Raw genomic sequence first — 18719 nt, 5'->3', positions numbered from 1 at the left:
CTTCAGTTCCATCGTTGCTCGGCTGAGTGAAGACGACTAAAGGTAGGATGATCTTCAGGGGATTAGTGTTAGGTTATTTTAAGGGGGTTTGGGTTAGATTAGGGGTATGTGGGTGGTGGGTTTTATTGTTGGGGGGGGTTGTATTTTTCTTTTACAGGCAAAAGAGCTGAATTCTTTGGGGCATGCCCCCACAAAAGGCCCTTTTAAGGGCTGTTAAGGTTAAAGAGCTTTGAACTTTTTAAATTTAGAATAGGGTAGGGCATTTTTTTATTTTGGGGGGCTTTGTTATTTTATTAGGGGGCTTAGATTAGGTGTAAATAGCTTAAAATTGTTGTAATATTTTTAAAATGTTTGTAACTTATTTTTTGTAACTTAGCTTTTTTTTTTGTACTTTAGTTAGTTTATGTAATTGTATTTAATTGTAGTTATTTGTAGTTAATTTATTTAATTCATTTAAAGATAGTGTAGTGTTAGGTTTAATTGTAACTTAGGTTAGGATTTATTTTACAGGTAATTTTCTATTTCTTTTAGCTAGGTAGTTATTAAATAGTTAATAACTATTTAATAACTATTTTAACTAGCTAAAATAAATACAAAGTTACCTGTAAAATAAATATAAATCCTAAGATAGCTACAATGTAATTATTAATTACATTGTAGCTATCTTAGGGTTTATTTTACAGGTAAGTATTTAGTTTTAAATAGGAATAATTTATTAAAGTATAGTGTAGTGTTAGGTGTAATTGTAACAGGTTATTTTTTATTTTACACGTTAATTTCTCTTTATTTTAGCTAGGTAAGCTATTAAATAGTTAATAACTATTTAATAGCTATTGTACCTAGTTAAAATAAATTGAAAGTTACCTGTAAAATAAAAATAAATCCTAAGATAGCTACAATATAATTATTATTTATATTGTAGCTATATTAGGGTTTATTTGAAAGGTATTTAGTTTTAAATAGGATTAATTTAGTTCATAATAGAAATATTATTTAGATTTATTTAATTAATATTTAAGTTAGGGGGGTGTTAGGGTTAGTGTTAGACTTAGGTTTAGGGGTTAATAAATTTATTACAGTGGCGGCGGTGTAGTGGGGGGCAGGATAGGGGTTAATAAATGTATTATAGGTGGCGACGGTGTAGGGGGGGCAGATTAGGGGTTAATAAATTTAATATAGGTTGTGGCAGGGTCCGGGAGCGGCGGTTTAGGGGTTAATACATATATTATAGTTGCGGTGGGCTCTGGGAGCGGCGGTTTAGGGGTTAATACATATATTATAGTTGCGGTGGGCTCCGGGAGCGGCGGTTTAGGGGTTAATACATTTATCAGAGTTGCGGCAGGGTCTAGGAGCGGCTGTTTAGGGGTTAATACATTTATAAAAGTTGCGGCAGGGTCTAAGAGCGGCGGTTTAGGGGTTAGTAACTTTATTTAGTTGCGGGGGGCTCCGGGGGCACCGGTATAGGGGGTAGAACAGTGCAGTTTAGTGTGAGTGCTTAGTGACAGGCTAGCAAGAAAGCTGTGAAAAAGCCGAAGAGCAGCGAGATCGGATGAGTGATAACTCTCACAGTCCACTGCTCATCGCCCCGTACTTGGTGCGCAGCTTTTTGACAGCTTTATTTGATAACTTAGGCAAATTTTTGCAGGTCCACGGCGGCGATGTGAGGCGAGCTTAGGCGGGCGTATTGGGCCGGCGAAGGCAGGAAAGTTGACACGTTGATAACTACCCCCCATAGTGTTGGCATTTCTGAGGTCGCATGGGTGGAAGGTGAACGAGGAAAAGAGTTCTCGATCCCCCCTCACAAGAGTTTCCTTCCTAGGGACTCTGATAGATTCTGTAGAAATGAAAATTTACCTGAAGGAGTCCAGGTTATCAAAACTTCTAAATTCCTGCCGTGTTCTTTATTCCATTCCTCGCCCTTCGGTGGCTCAGTGCATGGAAGTAATCGGCTTAATGGTAGCGGCAATGGACATAGTGCCGTTTGCACGCCTACATCTCAGACCGCTGCAACTATGCATGCTCAGTCAGTGGAATGGGATTACACAGATTTGTCCCCTCTACTAAATCTGGATTAAGTGACCAGGGATTCTCTTCTCTGGTGGCTATCTCGGGTCCATCTGTCCAAAGGTATGACCTTTCGCAGGCCAGATTGGACAATTGTAACAACAGATGCCAGCCTTCTAGGTTGGGGTGCAGTCTGGAACTCCCTGAAGGCTCAGGGATCGTGGACTCAGGAGGAGTCACTCCTTCCAATAAATATTCTGGAACTAAGAGCGATATTCAATGCTCTTCAGGCTTGGCCTCAGCTAGCGACAATGAGGTTCATCAGATTTCAGTCGGGCAACATCACGACTGTGGCTTACATCAACCATCAAGGGGGAACAAGGAGTTCCCTAGCGATGTTAGAAGTCTCAAAGATAATTAGCTGGGCGGAGTTTCTCCACCTATGAGCTATCCATATGCCAGGTGTAGAGAACTGGGAGGCGGATTTTCTAAGTCGTCAGACTTTTCATCCGGGGTAGTGGAACTCCATCCGGAGGTGTTTGCACAATAGATTCATCATTGGGGCAAACCAGAACTGGATCTCATGGCGTCTCGCCAGAACGCCAAGCTTCCTTGTTACGGATCCAGGTCCAGGGATCCCAAGGCAACGCTGATAGATGCTCTAGCAGCGCCTTGGTCCTTCAACCTGGCTTATGTGTTTCCCCCGTTTCCTCTGCTCCCTCGTCTTATTGCCAAAATCAATCAGGAGAGATCATCGGTGATCTTGCTAGCGCCTGCGTGGCCATGCAGGACTTGGTATGCAGATCTGGTGGACATGTCATCCTTTCCACCATGGACTCTGCCGCTGAGTCAGGACCTTCTACTTCAAGGTCCTTTCAACCATCTATATCTAATTTCTCTGAGACTGACTGCCTGGAGATTGAACGCTTGATGTTATCAAAGCGTGGCTTCTCCGAGTCAGTCATTGGTACCTTAATACAGGCACGAAAGCCTGTCACCAGAAAAATTTACCATTAGGTATGGCGTAAATATCTTTATTGGTGTGAATCCAAGGGTTACTCATGGAGTAAGGTCAGGATTCCCAGGATATTATCCTTTCTCCAAGAAGGATTGGAAAAAGGATTGTTAGCTAGTTCTTTAAAGGGACAGATTTCTGCTCTGTCTATTCTTTTGCACAAGCGTCTGGTGGATGTTCCAGACGTTCAGGCATTTTGTCAGGCTTTAGTTAGAATCAAGCCTGTGTTTAAACCTGTTGCTCCGCCATGGAGCTTAAATCTGGTTCTTAAGGTTCTTCAAGGAGTTCCGTTTGAACCTCTTCATTCCATAGATATCAAACTTTTATCTTGGAAAGTTCTTTTTTTGGTAGCTATTTCCTCGGCTCGTAGAGTTTCCGAGTTATCTGCCTTACAATGTGATTCTCCTTATCTGATCTTCCATGCAGATAAGGTAGTTCTGCGTACCAAACCTGGGTTTTTACCTAAGGTGGTATCTAATAAGAATATCAATCAAGAGATTGTTGTTCTGTCTTTGTGTCCTAATCCTTCTTCAAAGAAGGAACGTCTATTACACAATCTGGCCGTGGTTCGTGCTTTAAAGTTTTACTTACAAGCTACTAAGATTTTCGTCAAACATCTGCTTTGTTTGTTGTCTACTCTGGACAGAGGAGAGGTCAAAAGGCTTCGGCAACCTCTCTTTCTTTTTGGCTTAGAAGCATAATCCACTTAGCCTATGAGACTGCTGGCCAGCAGCCTCCTGAAAGGATTACAGCTCATTCTACTAGAGCTGTGGCTTCCACATGGGCCTTTAAAAATGAGGCTTCTGTTGAACAGATTTGCAAGGCGGCGACTTGGTCTTCGCTTCATTCTTTTTCAAAGTTCTACAAATTTGATACTTTTGCTTCTTGGGAGGCTATTTTTGGGAGATAGGTTTTACAGGCAGTGGTACCTTCTGTTTAAGTACCTGCCTTGTCCCTCCCTTCATCCGTGTACTTTAGCTTTGGTATTGGTATCCCACAAGTAATGGATGATCCGTGGACTGGATGCACCTTACAAGAGAAAACATAATTTATGCTTACCTGATAAATTTATTTCTCTTGTGGTGTATCCAGTCCACGGCCCGCCCTGCCATTTTAAGGCAGGTATTTTTTAATTTTAAACTACAGTCACCACTGCACCCTATGGTTTCTCCTTTCTCTGCTTGTTTTCGGTCGAATGACTGGATATGGCAGTTAGGGGAGGAGCTATATAGCAGCTCTGCTGTGGGTGATCCTCTTGCAACTTCCTGTTGGGAAGGAGAATATCCCACAAGTAATAGATGATCCGTGGACTGGATACACCACAAGAGAAATAAATTTATCAGGTAAGCATAAATTATGTTTTTTACAGCTATGCTGCATCACTTTCAAGTGTTTAAACATTTGGGTATTATGGCCCTTTAAGTGTCCTTTTGTTTCTGGGTAGATATGTTTTGATACCATCAGAATTTTACCTCTTCTTTACTAGGAGAAAAGTGCTAAATCCCCTTTTGTGAAATCTGGGTAAAACCACAATAATTTTATTCTCATAATGAGGCTTCCTTAGTCCAAATTATCAGGACCCACAGGTAAGTGGGCGCTGGTGACTGGAATTGAAGAACCCTGCCCTACACTGGGTTTGGGCAAACTTTCCTTCCACTTTCCTTCCACATAAGAACATTGTCAACTAGATTGAGGTATCTGTTTCCCAAGTGTGCTACATGCTTTTAATACAATGTCCTCGTACACCCTGCCTGGCAGCAATTTCATATGCACTTTCATATGCACTTTCAACTGAGCATAAATCAATCTTATTAAATTTATCACAGTTGATGCCCTTTTCTTCAAGTTTCAAACAATATTTCTAATAGCTGCCATGGTCTGTATCTGTAGCTGTTAAGTTGTTCCAAATCATGCTTGGTGAATGCATTATCTGATGTAGTATTTCCTTTTAGTACATCTAAAGACTCAGCAAATTTACATTAAATGTAGACTTTTACCAAGCTTCTCGCAGCTAAGTTTTTTTTCTAGTGTCTGGTCTCTTCCATCATAATGTCTCTATGGTTCTACCAATATGAGTAATCGCTATGCCAGCTATGATCTAAGTACATATAAATTGCTGCCAGTTGGAAAAGTGCCATCCATCATATCATCTTTTACAGCCACCACTGACATCGTTTTTTTTTTTTGACCATCCTGAGAGAATTTGGTATGTAATAGTCTGATTATACCATCTTAAACGGAAATGATTAATTTATTGTATGTTTAGCTATTCACTTTTAAATTATTTGAAAATATGAGGGTGTCTATTTTTTTATATTTTAGTTGTTGTTGGTTTTTCTTCTTCTGGTATTTGAATAGTCAGTTTATGACAGAATGTATTGTCTTCACTAACTCCATCTTTTTGTTTCAGAAATTCATGCTACAGGATTTAATTATCAGAATGAAGATGAGAAGGTGACTCTGTCCTTCCCCAGCACCCTGCAGAAAGGTAATGAAAGCCTCTATAGTGTCTTTTGGAAGATGGTACATCAGGTTCTTTTTTTTTTTTTTTCTTTTTTTTTTTAATTGAATTGCTTTCTTGTCATTAGTGTCTTTTGTGCTAATTACAGGCCTTTTCTCCTGTTAAGTGTAGTCAGTCCACGGGTCATCCATTACTTATGGGATTATATCTCCTCCCTAACAGGAAGTGCAAGAGGATCACCCAAGCAGAGCTGCTATATAGCTCCTCCCCTCTACGTCATACCCAGTCATTCTCTTGCACCTAACTAATAGATAGGACGTGTGAGAGGACTGTGGTTATTAAAATTAGTTTTTATATCTTCAATCAAAAGTTTGTTATTTTAAACAGCACCGGAGTGTGTTGTTTTTTTCTCAGGCAGCATTTGAAGAAGAATCTACCTGAGTTTATGTATGATCTTAGCGGTCGTAACTAAGATCTATTTGCTGTTCTCGGCCATTCTGAGGAGAGAGGTAACTTCAGATCAGGGGACAGCGGGCAGGGTTCACCTGCAAGGAGGTATGTTGCAGTATATTATTTTCTAAGGAATGGAATTGACTGAGAAAATACTAATACCCATATAATGTAAGTGCAGCCTTAAATGCAGTAATAGCGACTGGTATCAGGCTGATATGTATGTTACACTGAGGTATTTCTGGGGAATGGAACTTCACTAAGAAAATACTGTGTACATTTAACTTATACTTGAGCCCCCACTGCAGTGTAAGCGACTAGCAGCAGGCTTATTAGTATCATTTCATAATTTTATTTTAAAACGTTATTACTGGCATGTTAATCGTTTTTATCTGAGGTACTTGGTGATAAAAAATTTTGGGCATTATTTTTCCACATGGCTGTCGTTATTTATGAATACTTTCAGTTTGCTGAGCTTCCCCACTGCTATAATATGAGTGGGAGGGGCCTATTTTGGCGCTTTCTTGCGCAGTAAGAATTCACTCAGTCTTCCTATTCCTTCCACCATGATCCAGGACGTCTCTACAGAGCCCAGGGGTCTCCAAAACTAGTTTTGAGGGAGGTAATCACTCACAGCAGACCTGTGAGACTGTGCTTTTTGACTGTGATAAAACGTTTTTTATATCTGTTATCCGTTTTTGGGTATTAAGGGGTTAATCATCCATTTGCTGGTGGGTGCAATCCTTTGCTAACTTATTGCATTTATTGTAAACATTTGGTTCATTGTAATTCTACTGTGACAGTTTATTAGTGTTTCTTAAAGGCACAGTAACGTTTTTTTATATTGCTTGAAAATTTATTTCAAAAGTTTTTTTCCAAGCTTGCTAGTTTCATTGCTAGTCTGTTAAACATGTCTGACACAGAGGAAACTCTTTGTGCAATATGTTTAAAGGCCAATGTGGAGCCCAATAGAAATTTGTGTACTAATTGCATTGATGCTACTTTAAATAAAAGTGTACGTGTAAAGAAAATTTCACCAGACAACGAGGGGGAAGTTATGCCGACTAACTCTCCTCACGTGTCAGTACCTGCGTCTCCCGCTCGGGAGGTGCGTGATATTGTGGCGCCAAGTACATCAGGGCGGCCCATACAAATCACTTTGCAAGACATGGCTAATGTTATGACTGAAGTATTATCTAAATTGCCAGAAATTAGGGGTAAACGCGACCACTCTGGGGTGAGAACAGAGTGCGCTGATAATATAAGAGCCATGTCTGATACTGCGTCACAATATGCAGAACATGAGGACGGAGAGCTTCATTCTGCGGGTGACGGATCTGATCCAAGTAAACTGGACTCAGACATTTCAAATTTTAAATTTAAGCTTGAAAACCTCCTTGTATTGCTAGGGGAGGTATTAGCGGCTCTGAATGATTGTAACACGGTTGCAATTCCAGAGAAAATGTGTAGGCTGGATAGATACTATGCGGTACCGGTGTGTACTGATGTTTTTCCTATACCTAAGAGGCTTACAGAAATTATTAACAAGGAGTGGGATAGACCCGGTGTGCCTTTTTCACCCCCTCCTATATTTAGAAAAATGTTTCCAATAGACGCCACCACACGGGACTTATGGCAGACGGTCCCTAAGGTGGAGGGAGCAGTTTCTACTCTGGCTAAGCGTACCACTATCCCGGTGGAGGATAGCTGTGCCTTTTCAGACCCAATGGACAAAAAGTTAGAGGGTTACCTTAAGAAAATGTTTGTTCAACAAGGTTTTATATTACAACCCCTTGCATGCATTGCGCCTGTCACGGCTGCAGCGGCATTCTGGTTTGAGTCTCTGGAAGAGAACATTAACTCAGTTACATTGGATGAAATTACAGACAAGCTGAGAGTACTTAAGCTAGCCAATTCATTTATTTCTGATGCCGTAGTACACTTCATTAAACTTACGGCTAAGAATTCAGGATTCGCCATTCAAGCGCGCAGAGCACTGTGGCTTAAATCTTGGTCAGCCGATGTAACCTCTAAATCTAAATTGCTTAACATACCTTTCAAAGGGCAGACATTATTCGGGCCCGGTTTGAAAGAAATTATTGCTGACATTACTGGGGGTAAGGGTCATGCCCTGCCTCAAGACAGAGCCAAACCAAGGGCTAGACAGTCTAATTTTCGTGCCTTTCGTAACTTCAAGGCAGGAACAGCATCAACTTCCTCAGCCCCAAAGCAGGAAGGAACTGTTGCTCGCTACAGACAGGGCTGGAAACCTAACCAGTCCTGGAACAAGGGCAAGCAGGCCAGAAAGCCTGCTGCTGCCCCTAAGACAGCATGAAGTGAGGGCCCCCGATCTGGAAACGGATCTAGTGGGGGGCAGACTTTCTCTCTTCGCGCAGGCTTGGGCAAGAGATGTCCAGGATCCCTGGGCTTTAGAGATCATATCTCAGGGATATCTTCTGGACTTCAAAGCTTCTCCTCCAAAAGGGAGATTTCATCTTTCAAGGCTGTCAACAAACCAGCTAAAGAGAAAAGCTTTTCTACGCTGTGTACAAGACCTTTTACTAATGGGAGTGATCCATCCAGTTCCGTGGTCGGAACACGGACAAGGGTTTTACTCAAATCTGTTTGTGGTTCCCAAGAAAGAGGGAAACTTCAGACCAATTTTGGACTTAAAGATCCTAAACAAATTCCTAAGAGTTCCATCGTTCAAAATGGAGACTATTCGGACAATCTTGCCTATGATCCAAAGGGGTCAATACATGACCACAGTGGATTTAAAGGATGCCTACCTCCACATACCGATTCACAAGGATCATTATCGGTACCTAAGGTTTGCCTTCCTAGACAGGCATTACCAGTTTGTAGCTCTTCCCTTCGGGTTAGCCACGGCTCCAAGAATCTTTACAAAGGTTCTGGGCTCTCTTCTGGCGGTACTAAGACCGCAAGGAATTTCGGTAGCTCCGTACCTAGACGACATTCTGATACAAGCGTCAAGTTTCCAGACTGCCAAGTCTCATACAGAGTTGGTTCTGGCATTTCTAAGGTCGCATGGGTGGAAGGTGAACGTAGAAAAGAGTTCTCTAAGGCCACTCACAAGAGTTCCTTTCTTGGGGACTTTTATAGATTCTGTAGAAATGAAAATTTACCTGACAGAAGACAGGTTAACAAAACTTCTAAATGCTTGCCGTGTCCTTCATTCCATTCAACACCCGTCAGTGGCTCAATGCATGGAGGTAATCGGCTTAATGGTAGCGGCAATGGACATAGTACCTTTTGCACGCCTGCATCTCAGACCACTACAATTGTGCATGCTAAGTCAGTGGAATTGGGATTACTCAGATTTGTCCCCTATGCTGAATCTGGATCAAGAGACCAGAGATTCTCTTCTATGGTGGCTTTCTCGGCCACATCTGTCCAGGGGAATGCCCTTCAGCAGGCCAGACTGGACAATTGTAACAACAGACGCCAGCCTACTAGGTTGGGGCGCTGTCTGGAATTCCCTGAAGGCTCAGGGATCATGGACTCAGGAGGAGAGTCTCCTTCCAATAAACATTCTGGAATTGAGAGCAGTTCTCAATGCTCTTCTGGCTTGGCCTCAGCTAGCAACTCTGAGGTTCATCAGGTTCCAGTCGGACAACATCACGACTGTGGCTTACATCAACCATCAGGGAGGGACAAGGAGTTCCCTAGCGATGATGGAAGTCTCAAAGATAATTCGCTGGGCAGAGTCTCACTCTTGCCACCTGTCGGCGATCCACATCCCAGGCGTGGAGAACTGGGAGGCGGATTTCCTAAGTCGCCAGACTTTTCATCCGGGGGAATGGGAACTTCACCCGGAGGTATTTGCACAACTGCTTCGGCGTTGGGGCAAACCAGATCTGGATCTCATGGCGTCTCGCCAGAACGCCAAGCTTCCTTGTTACGGATCAAGATCCAGGGACCCGGAAGCGTTTCTGATAGATGCTCTGACAGCACCTTGGGTCTTCAACATGGCTTATGTGTTTCCACCCTTCCCGATACTTCCTTGTCTGATTGCCAGGATCAAGCAGGAGAGAGCATCGGTGATTCTAATAGCGCCTGCGTGGCCACGCAGGACCTGGTATGCAGATTTAGTGGACATGTCGTCCTGTCCACCATGGTCTCTGCCTCTGAGACAGGACCTTCTGGTTCAGGGTCCTTTCAAACATCCAAATCTAATTTCTCTGAGGCTGACTGCATGGAGATTGAACGCCTGATTCTATCAAAGCGTGGATTCTCGGAGTCTGTGATTGATACCTTAATACAGGCTAGGAAACCTGTTACCAGGAAAATTTACCATAAAATATGGCGTAAATACTTACATTGGTGCGAATCCAAGAGTTACTCATGGAGTAAGGTTAGGATTCCTAGGATATTGTCCTTTCTACAAGAAGGCTTAGAAAAGGGTTTATCTGCTAGTTCGTTAAAGGGACAGATCTCAGCTCTGTCCATTCTTTTGCACAAGCGTCTGTCTGAAGTTCCAGACGTTCAGGCTTTTTGTCAGGCTTTGGCCAGGATTAAGCCTGTGTTTAAAACTGTTGCTCCGCCATGGAGCTTAAACTTAGTTCTTAATGTTTTACAGGGTGTTCCGTTTGAACCCCTTCATTCCATTGATATCAAGCTGTTATCTTGGAAAGTTCTATTCCTAATGGCTATTTCCTCGGCTCGAAGAGTCTCTGAGTTATCAGCCTTACATTGTGATTCCCCTTATCTGATTTTTCATTCAGACAAGGTAGTTCTGCGTACTAAACCTGGGTTCTTACCTAAGGTAGTCACCAACAGGAATATCAATCAAGAGATTGTTGTTCCTTCATTGTGCCCTAACCCTTCCTCAAAGAAGGAACGACTTCTGCACAATCTGGACGTCGTCCGTGCCCTGAAATTTTATTTGCAGGCAACTAAAGATTTTCGACAAACTTCTTCCCTGTTTGTCGTTTATTCTGGACAAAGGAGAGGTCAAAAGGCTTCGGCTACCTCTCTTTCTGGCTTCGTAGCATAATACGTTTAGCCTATGAGACTGCTGGACAGCAGCCTCCTGAAAGAATTACAGCTCATTCCACTAGAGCTGTGGCTTCCACCTGGGCCTTTAAGAATGAGGCCTCTGTTGAACAGATTTGCAAGGCTGCGACTTGGTCTTCACTTCACACCTTTTCAAAATTTTACAAATTTGACACTTTTGCTTCTTCGGAGGCTGTTTTTGGGAGAAAGGTTCTTCAGGCAGTGGTTCCTTCCGTGTAAAGGTCCTGCCTGTCCCTCCCGTCATCCGTGTACTTTTAGCTTTGGTATTGGTATCCCATAAGTAATGGATGACCCGTGGACTGACTACACTTAACAGGAGAAAACATAATTTATGCTTACCTGATAAATTCCTTTCTCCTGTAGTGTAGTCAGTCCACGGCCCGCCCTGTTTTTACGGCAGGTCTAAATTTTAAATTAAACTCCAGTCACCACTGCACCCTAGTTTCTCCTTTCTCGTTTGGTTTTGGTCGAATGACTGGGTATGACGTAGAGGGGAGGAGCTATATAGCAGCTCTGCTTGGGTGATCCTCTTGCACTTCCTGTTAGGGAGGAGATATAATCCCATAAGTAATGGATGACCCGTGGACTGACTACACTACAGGAGAAAGGAATTTATGAGGTAAGCATAAATTATGTTTTTTTTACAACTAGCATATGCTAGTTCAGGTTTTCAGGCCTGTCCTGTACCAATAAATACAATTTTTGTAACTTGTATGCTGAATAAAAAAAACTTCTTTTTGACAGCAGATACCACCTTTGTGGCCTGGTTCCCCGTTATATGTTCTCTAGGGCCAATATTGTGATGTGATCTCAAAAGCTTTATTAATCCTTTTCTCCTGCAGTGACTGGACATTGTTAAAGGAGCCATGGAACCAAATTTTATATGACCGAGCTTATCTCCATATCCCACTCTATTCCCACTGTTAGCCCTATTCCTCTTTTGTCCTCAATCACCTCCAGTTTCAATTAGTAGTAATTCCGGCTGGCCTGGCCAATCGTCTCACAGAATCTCTCAAGTATCCTCAAAGCTCTTTTGGCTACCAACTGTTTTGATTTAATTCTACAGCTCTCATGTCGTTATGAGGCCTCTTTCCTACACATGTCAGGACCCTATACTCTACTCTCCAGCATCATGGTTTGCTAATCTCATAACAGCTCTCTTATACCATATATGATGGCCTACCACCTAACTCCTTGCAGGTCGACAACGTTTTGAAGGCTATGAAACTCCTATTTTTGCAGCTCTTGATATTCCCCCTGGTTGTTTCCACCGTTTGGCTTCTAAACTTTTGCTTCATCCATCAAAGGTAGAAGCATAAATATAAATGGCAGATAAGAACCGTAGGCCCAACAAGTCTGCCCATAATTTCCTAAAAATGCAAACCTATCTAATTTGTAGAAAAGGCTTATAGTTATCCCAGGCATTCTTGAGATCCCCCAGAGTGTTTGTCATTACCACCTCTAATGGAAGTTTATTCATGAATCAATCACCCTTTGTATGAAGATGTGCTTCTGCAAATTACGCCTATTACCCTTCATAGAGAAACATAGGGTGTCCCCCTTAAATCACTGCTCTCCTCCTGAGCTCTGGGACTCCTGTACAAAAAGTTAGAAATGAGAGAGGTCTCCATATCCAGTTTCCCTACTGGTTCGTTGTTACCACTTATGCCAGTTTCTCTAAGAAAAAATCAGTTTGGCATGACCATCCGCTACAAAGTTATTGAACTTTGAAGTACGTTTTTCTTCCTGTTAAATGGTTTTGGGATCTGTTCTATTTGACACCCTTCTCTATTGGAAAAAGTAATTTCCCATCAACTTATTCATGTTCAGTCTGGTATATTACCACAGTGGATTACATCTTTAGTCTTAACAGACATATCTTTTATTGCCAGTTTTTGTTCCATTTAAAAGCAAACTTCTTTGTTGGAGCCATAAATGACAGTACATGTAGACCCGCACTCCAATAGTGAGGCTTTCCTTTCCTCTGGTCTGGCTTTCTTTTTGCAATTTCTCCAACATAGGTGTGTCCGGTCCACGGCGTCATCCTTACTTGTGGGATATTCTCTTCCCCAACAGGAAATGGCAAAGAGTCCCAGCAAAGCTGGTCACATGATCCCTCCTAGGCTCCGCCTACCCCAGTCATTCTCTTTGCCGTTGCACAGGCAACATCTCCACGGAGATGGTTAAGAGTTTTTTTGGTGTTTAAATGTAGTTTTTACTCTTCAATCAAGTGTTTGTTATTTTAAAATAGTGCTGGTATGTACTATTTACTCTGAAACAGAAAAGAGATGAAGATTTCTGTTTGTAAGAGGAAGATGATTTTAGCAGACGTTACTAAAATCAATTGCTGTTTCCACACAGGACTGTTGAGATGAAGTAACTTCAGTTGGGGGAAACAGTTGGCAGACTTTTCTGCTTGAGGTATGACTGGCTATATTTCTAACAAGACTATGTAATGCTGGAAGGCTGTCATTTCCCCTTATGGGGACCGGTAAGCCATTTTCTTAGATTAAGTAAAAGAATAAAGGGCTTCATAAGGGCTTAAAAAACTGGTAGACATTTTTCTGGGCTAAAACGATTACTTTGCTAAGCATATTTTGCAGATTCTAACTCTTAATAGTTATTATAATCTTGGGGATTGTTTAGAAAAACGGCAGGCACTGTGTTGGACACCTTTTTCAGATGGGGGCCTTTTCTAGTTATAGACAGAGCCTCATTTTCGCGCCACTAATGCGCAGTTGTTTTTGGAGAGCAAGGCATGCAGACGCATGTGTGAGGAGCTAAGAACCACTGAAAAAGCTTATAGAAGGCGTCATTTGGTATCGTATTCCCCTCTGGGCTTGGTTGGGTCTCAGCAAAGCAGATAGCTGGGACTGTATAGGGGTTAAATGTAAAAACGGCTCCGGTTCCGTTAATTTTAGGGTTAAAGCTTTGAAATTTGGTGTGCAATACTTTTAAGGCTTTAAGACACTGTGGTGAAATTTTGGTGAATTTTGAACAATTCCTTCATACTTTTTCACATATTCAGTAATAAAGTGTGTTCAGTTTGAAATTTAAAGTGACAGTAACGGTTTTATTTTAAAACGTTTTTTGTGCTTTGTTGACAAGTTTAAGCCTGTTTAACATGTCTGTACCATCAGATAAGCGTTGTCTCTGTCAAAAGCAAAGGCTCATACGGACATCGTCCTAGCCTTTCTCAGATCTCACGGATGGAAGGTGAACAAAGAAAAGAGTTCTCTGTCCCCGTCAACAAGAGTTCCCTTCTTGGGAACGATAATAGATTCCTTAGAAATTAAGATTTTTCTGACAGAGGTCAGAAAATCAAAAATTCTAAGCTTGTCAAGTACTTCATTCTGTTCTTCGTCCTTCCATAGCGCAGTGCATGGAAGTAATAGGATTGATGGTTGCTGCAATGGACATAGTTCCTTTTGCACGAATTCATCTAAGACCATTACAACTGTGCATGCTCAGACAGTGGAATGGGGATTATTCAGACTTGTCTCCGACGATTCAAGTAGATCAAAAGACCAGAGATTCACTCCGTTGGTGGCTGACCCTGGACAATCTGTCACAGGGAATGAGCTTCCGCAGACCAGAGTGGGTCATTGTCACGACCGACGCCAGCCTGGTGGGCTGGGGCGCGGTCTGGGAACCCCTGAAAGCTCAGGGCCTATGGTCTCGGGAAGAGTCTCTTCTCCCGATAAACATTCTGGAACTGAGAGCGATATTCAATGCTCTCAAAGCTTGGCCTCAACTAGCAAAGGCCAAATTCATAAGGTTTCAATCAGACAACATGACGACTGTTGCGTATATCAATCATCAGGGGGGAACAAGGAGTTCCCTGGCGATGGAAGAAGTGACCAAAATAATTCATTGGGTGGAGGATCACTCCTGCCACTTGTCTGCAATCCACATCCCAGGAGTGGAAAATTGGGAAGCGGATTTTCTGAGTCGTCAGACATTCCATCCGGGGGAGTGGGAACTCCATCCGGAAATCTTTGCCCAAATAACTCAATTATGGGGCATTCCAGACATGGATCTGATGGCGTCTCGTCAGAACTTCAAGGTTCCTTGCTACGGGTCCAGATCCAGGGATCCCAAGGCGACTCTAGTGGATGCACTAGTAGCGCCTTGGACCTTCAACCTAGCTTATGTGTTCCCACCATTTCCTCTCATTCCCAGGCTGGTAGCCAGGATCAATCAGGAGAGGGCTTCGGTAATCTTGATAGCTCCTGCGTGGCCACGCAGGACTTGGTATGCAGACCTGGTGAATATGTCATCGGCTCCACCATGGAAGCTACCTTTGAGACAGGACCTTCTTGTTCAAGGTCCATTCGAACATCCGAATCTGGCTTCCCTCCAACTGACGGCTTGGAGATTGAACGCTTAATTTTATCAAAGCGTGGGTTTTCAGATTCTGTAATAGATACTCTGATTCAGGCTAGAAAGCCTGTAACTAGAAAGATTTACCATAAAATATGGAAAAAATATATCTATTGGTGTGAATCTAAAGGATTCCCTTGGAACAAGATAAAAATTCCTAAGATTCTTTCCTTTCTACAAGAAGGTTTGTAGAAAGGATTATCTGCAAGTTCTCTGAAGGGACAGATCTCTGCTTTATCTGTTTTACTTCACAAAAGACTGGCAGCTGTGCCAGATGTTCAAGCATTTGTTCAGGCTCTGGTTAGGATCAAGCCTGTTTACAGACCTTTGACTCCTCCCTGGAGTCTAAATTTATTTCTTTCAGTTCTTCAAGGGGTTCCGTTTGAACCCTTACATTCCGTAGATATTAAGTTATTATCTTGGAAAGTTTTGTTTTTGGTTGCAATTTCTTCTGCTAGAAGAGTTTCAGAGTTATCTGCTCTGTAGTGTTCTCCTCCTTATCTGGTGTTCCACGCAGATAAGGTGGTTTTGCGTACTAAGCCTGGTTTTCTTCCTAAAGTTGTTTCTAACAAAAATATTAACCAGGAGATAGTTGTTCCTTCTTTGTGTCCGAATCCAGTTTCAAAGAAGGAACGTTTGCTACACAATTTGGACGTAGTCCGTGCTCTAAAGTTCTATTTAGAGGCTACTAAGGATTTCAGACAAACATCTTCTTTGTTTGTTGTTTATTCTGGTAAAAGGAGAGGTCAAAAAGCGACTTCTACCTCTCTTTCTTTTTGGCTTAAAAGCATTATCCGATTGGCTTATGAGACTGCCGGACGGCAGCCTCCTGAAAGAATCACAGCTCACTCCACTAGGGCTGTGGCTTCCACATGGGCCTTCAAGAACGAGGCTTCTGTTGATCAGATATGTAAGGCAGCGACTTGGTCTTCACTGCACACTTTTGCCAAATTTTACAAATTTGATACTTTTGCTTCTTCGGAGGTTATTTTTGGGAGAAAGGTTTTGCAAACTGTGGTGCCTTCCGTTTAGGTGACCTGATTTGCTCCCTCCCTTCATCCGTGTCCTAAAGCTTTGGTATTGGTTCCCACAAGTAAGGATGACGCCGTGGACCGGACACACCTATGTTGGAGAAAACAGAATTTATGCTTACCTGATAAATTACTTTCTCCAACGGTGTGTCCGGTCCACGGCCCGCCCTGGTTTTTTTAATCAGGTCTGATGAATTATTTTCTCTAACTAGTCACCACGGTATCATATGATTTCTCCTATGTATATTTCCTCCTGTCCGTCGGTCGAATGACTGGGGTAGGCGGAGCCTAGGAGGGATCATGTGACCAGCTTTGCTGGGACTCTTTGCCATTTCCTGTTGGGGAAGAGAATATCCCACAAGTAAGGATGACGCCGTGGACCGGACACACCGTTGGAGAAAGTAATTTATCAGGTAAGCATAAATTCTGTTTTTTTTTCTTGTGTCCTCCATTTGATTAACTATATGGTATCAATTGAGGGAGAATAAGGTGGGCAGGACAAGAGCTGATCTGGTGTAAATGTGTGAAGATCCTGCCTTTCTGGGATTTGTTCTTTTCAGTAATGAACCATCTCCTGCTTCATGTTACCCTAAATGTGAATATAGGGATCTAAAGGGACATGAAAGTAAACATTTTTAGGGTTCAGATAGTGATTTTAAGAGACTTTTTTTTTATAAAATTTGCCCTTTTCTCTCTGTATCCTTTTTTGAATTAACATACCTAGGTAGGCACAGGAACAGCAATAGACTACTGGTAGCTAGCTGCTGATTGTTTTTTACACACACATACTTATTTTTATTGGTTCACCAGATATGTTCAGCTAGCTCCTAGTAGTGCATTGCTGCTATGAAAGGGGGCAAAAAAGTGCAAAAATAAAATGCTCTGGTATGGTAGAGTATTTATAATGCACTATTGCTTGCATACAACTGTGTGTTTTAACCCTGCAAAGAGATTAAACACTTAGTTAAACTCCACTCCAGAGCAGCAATGCATTAATGGGAGCTAACTGAACACATGGTCACACACATTTATTTCTTCTTGTTGGCTCCTCAATGTGTTCAGTTAGCTCCCAGTAGTGCCTTTCTGATGGTGAGAATATGTACATATGCTTTTCAACTAATAATAACCAAGAGAATGAAGTTTGATAAATGAAGTCAATTTAAAGGGACATTAAACAAAAGGTTAATTTTATAAGCATAGTACTGAAGGATCTTCCCGCCTCCCTCTAGTCACAGATGCCACCATGTTGCAGCTTGCCTTTCTTTGCATTCCATTGCTGATGTTTTTGTATATGTGCAGCAACTCCTTTCGGATACCAGCAGTGTCACCTAAGTTCCAAAATGGCAGCACCCATGATGAAAGAGAGGTGCATGAAATGTATTTAGTGCTTAAAGTCCTAAAATTATTAAAATGACATGCTCTTTTTAGACTATGGAAGTTTAATTTTGAGCTTCATGTCTCTTTAACTATGTGTTTAACTCCTTTGCTGGGGTAAGACATATAGACATGGTTTCCATTGTTGTTGTAAACTCTTGGTAACAGTAAAAATCTCCACAGACCTTAATAGAGATGCTTGTTACCACCGCTTTACAGCAACAATAGAAACTAGGCCACAGAGCATTTCATTATTGCATAATTGCATTTAACACAACATTTTCCTTTTGCAATTTTATTGTAATGGTAAGTAGAAAAAAATTAAAGGTACACTGTACCCAAATTTTTTATTTCGTGATTCAGATAGAGCATGACATTTTAAGCAACTTTCTAATTTACTCCTTTTATCAAATTTTCTTCATTCTCTTGGTATCTTTATTTGAAATGCAAGAAAGTAAGTTTAGATGCCGGCCCATTTTTGGTGATCAACCTGGGTTGTTCTTGCTGATTGGATAAACTCATCCACCAATAAAAAAGTGCTGTCCAGAGTTCTGAATAATTAAAAAAAGCTTAGATGTCTTCTTTTTAAAATAAAGATAGCAAGAGAACGAAGAAAAATTGATAATAGGAATAAATTAGAAAGTGGCTTAAAATTGCATGCTCTATCTGAATCATGAATGAAAACATTTGGGTTCAGTGTCCCTTTAATGTTTACCTTCCATTTTCATGTGAACATATATTAACATTAACCAATGCCGTTTCATATGTGTGATGTTAAATGTTATTAAACTTGTACTTGTCTGGTGAATGTTTGTGTATATTTAATATTTTTTATCAATATTTGTGTCTGTTTTGCTTGGTATCAACATAACGTGCGCCATATTTGAACATAATTCTTTGAACACTCCCTGTAGAACTACTATGCTATATATTAGACTTTGACATAGATTTTAGATCATTCTAC

General features: G+C 41.6%; 1 protein-coding gene across 1 annotated transcript in view; it reads left to right on the top strand.

Moving 5' to 3' along the window:
- Positions 1-18719, top strand: part of NPEPPS (aminopeptidase puromycin sensitive) — a 471919-nt gene that overhangs the window by 158957 nt on the left and 294243 nt on the right. Inside the window, exon 3 of the mRNA XM_053697681.1 lies at positions 5430-5507. Coding sequence (XP_053553656.1) covers positions 5430-5507 — 78 coding nt within the window. The remainder of the gene's footprint in view (positions 1-5429; positions 5508-18719) is intronic.

The sequence above is a fragment of the Bombina bombina genome, chromosome 1 (assembly GCF_027579735.1).
Source record: "Bombina bombina isolate aBomBom1 chromosome 1, aBomBom1.pri, whole genome shotgun sequence".
Taxonomy (NCBI): domain Eukaryota; kingdom Metazoa; phylum Chordata; class Amphibia; order Anura; family Bombinatoridae; genus Bombina; species Bombina bombina.
Note: the sequence above shows the minus strand (reverse complement) of the source record. Positions and strands in the feature narration are given on the sequence as shown.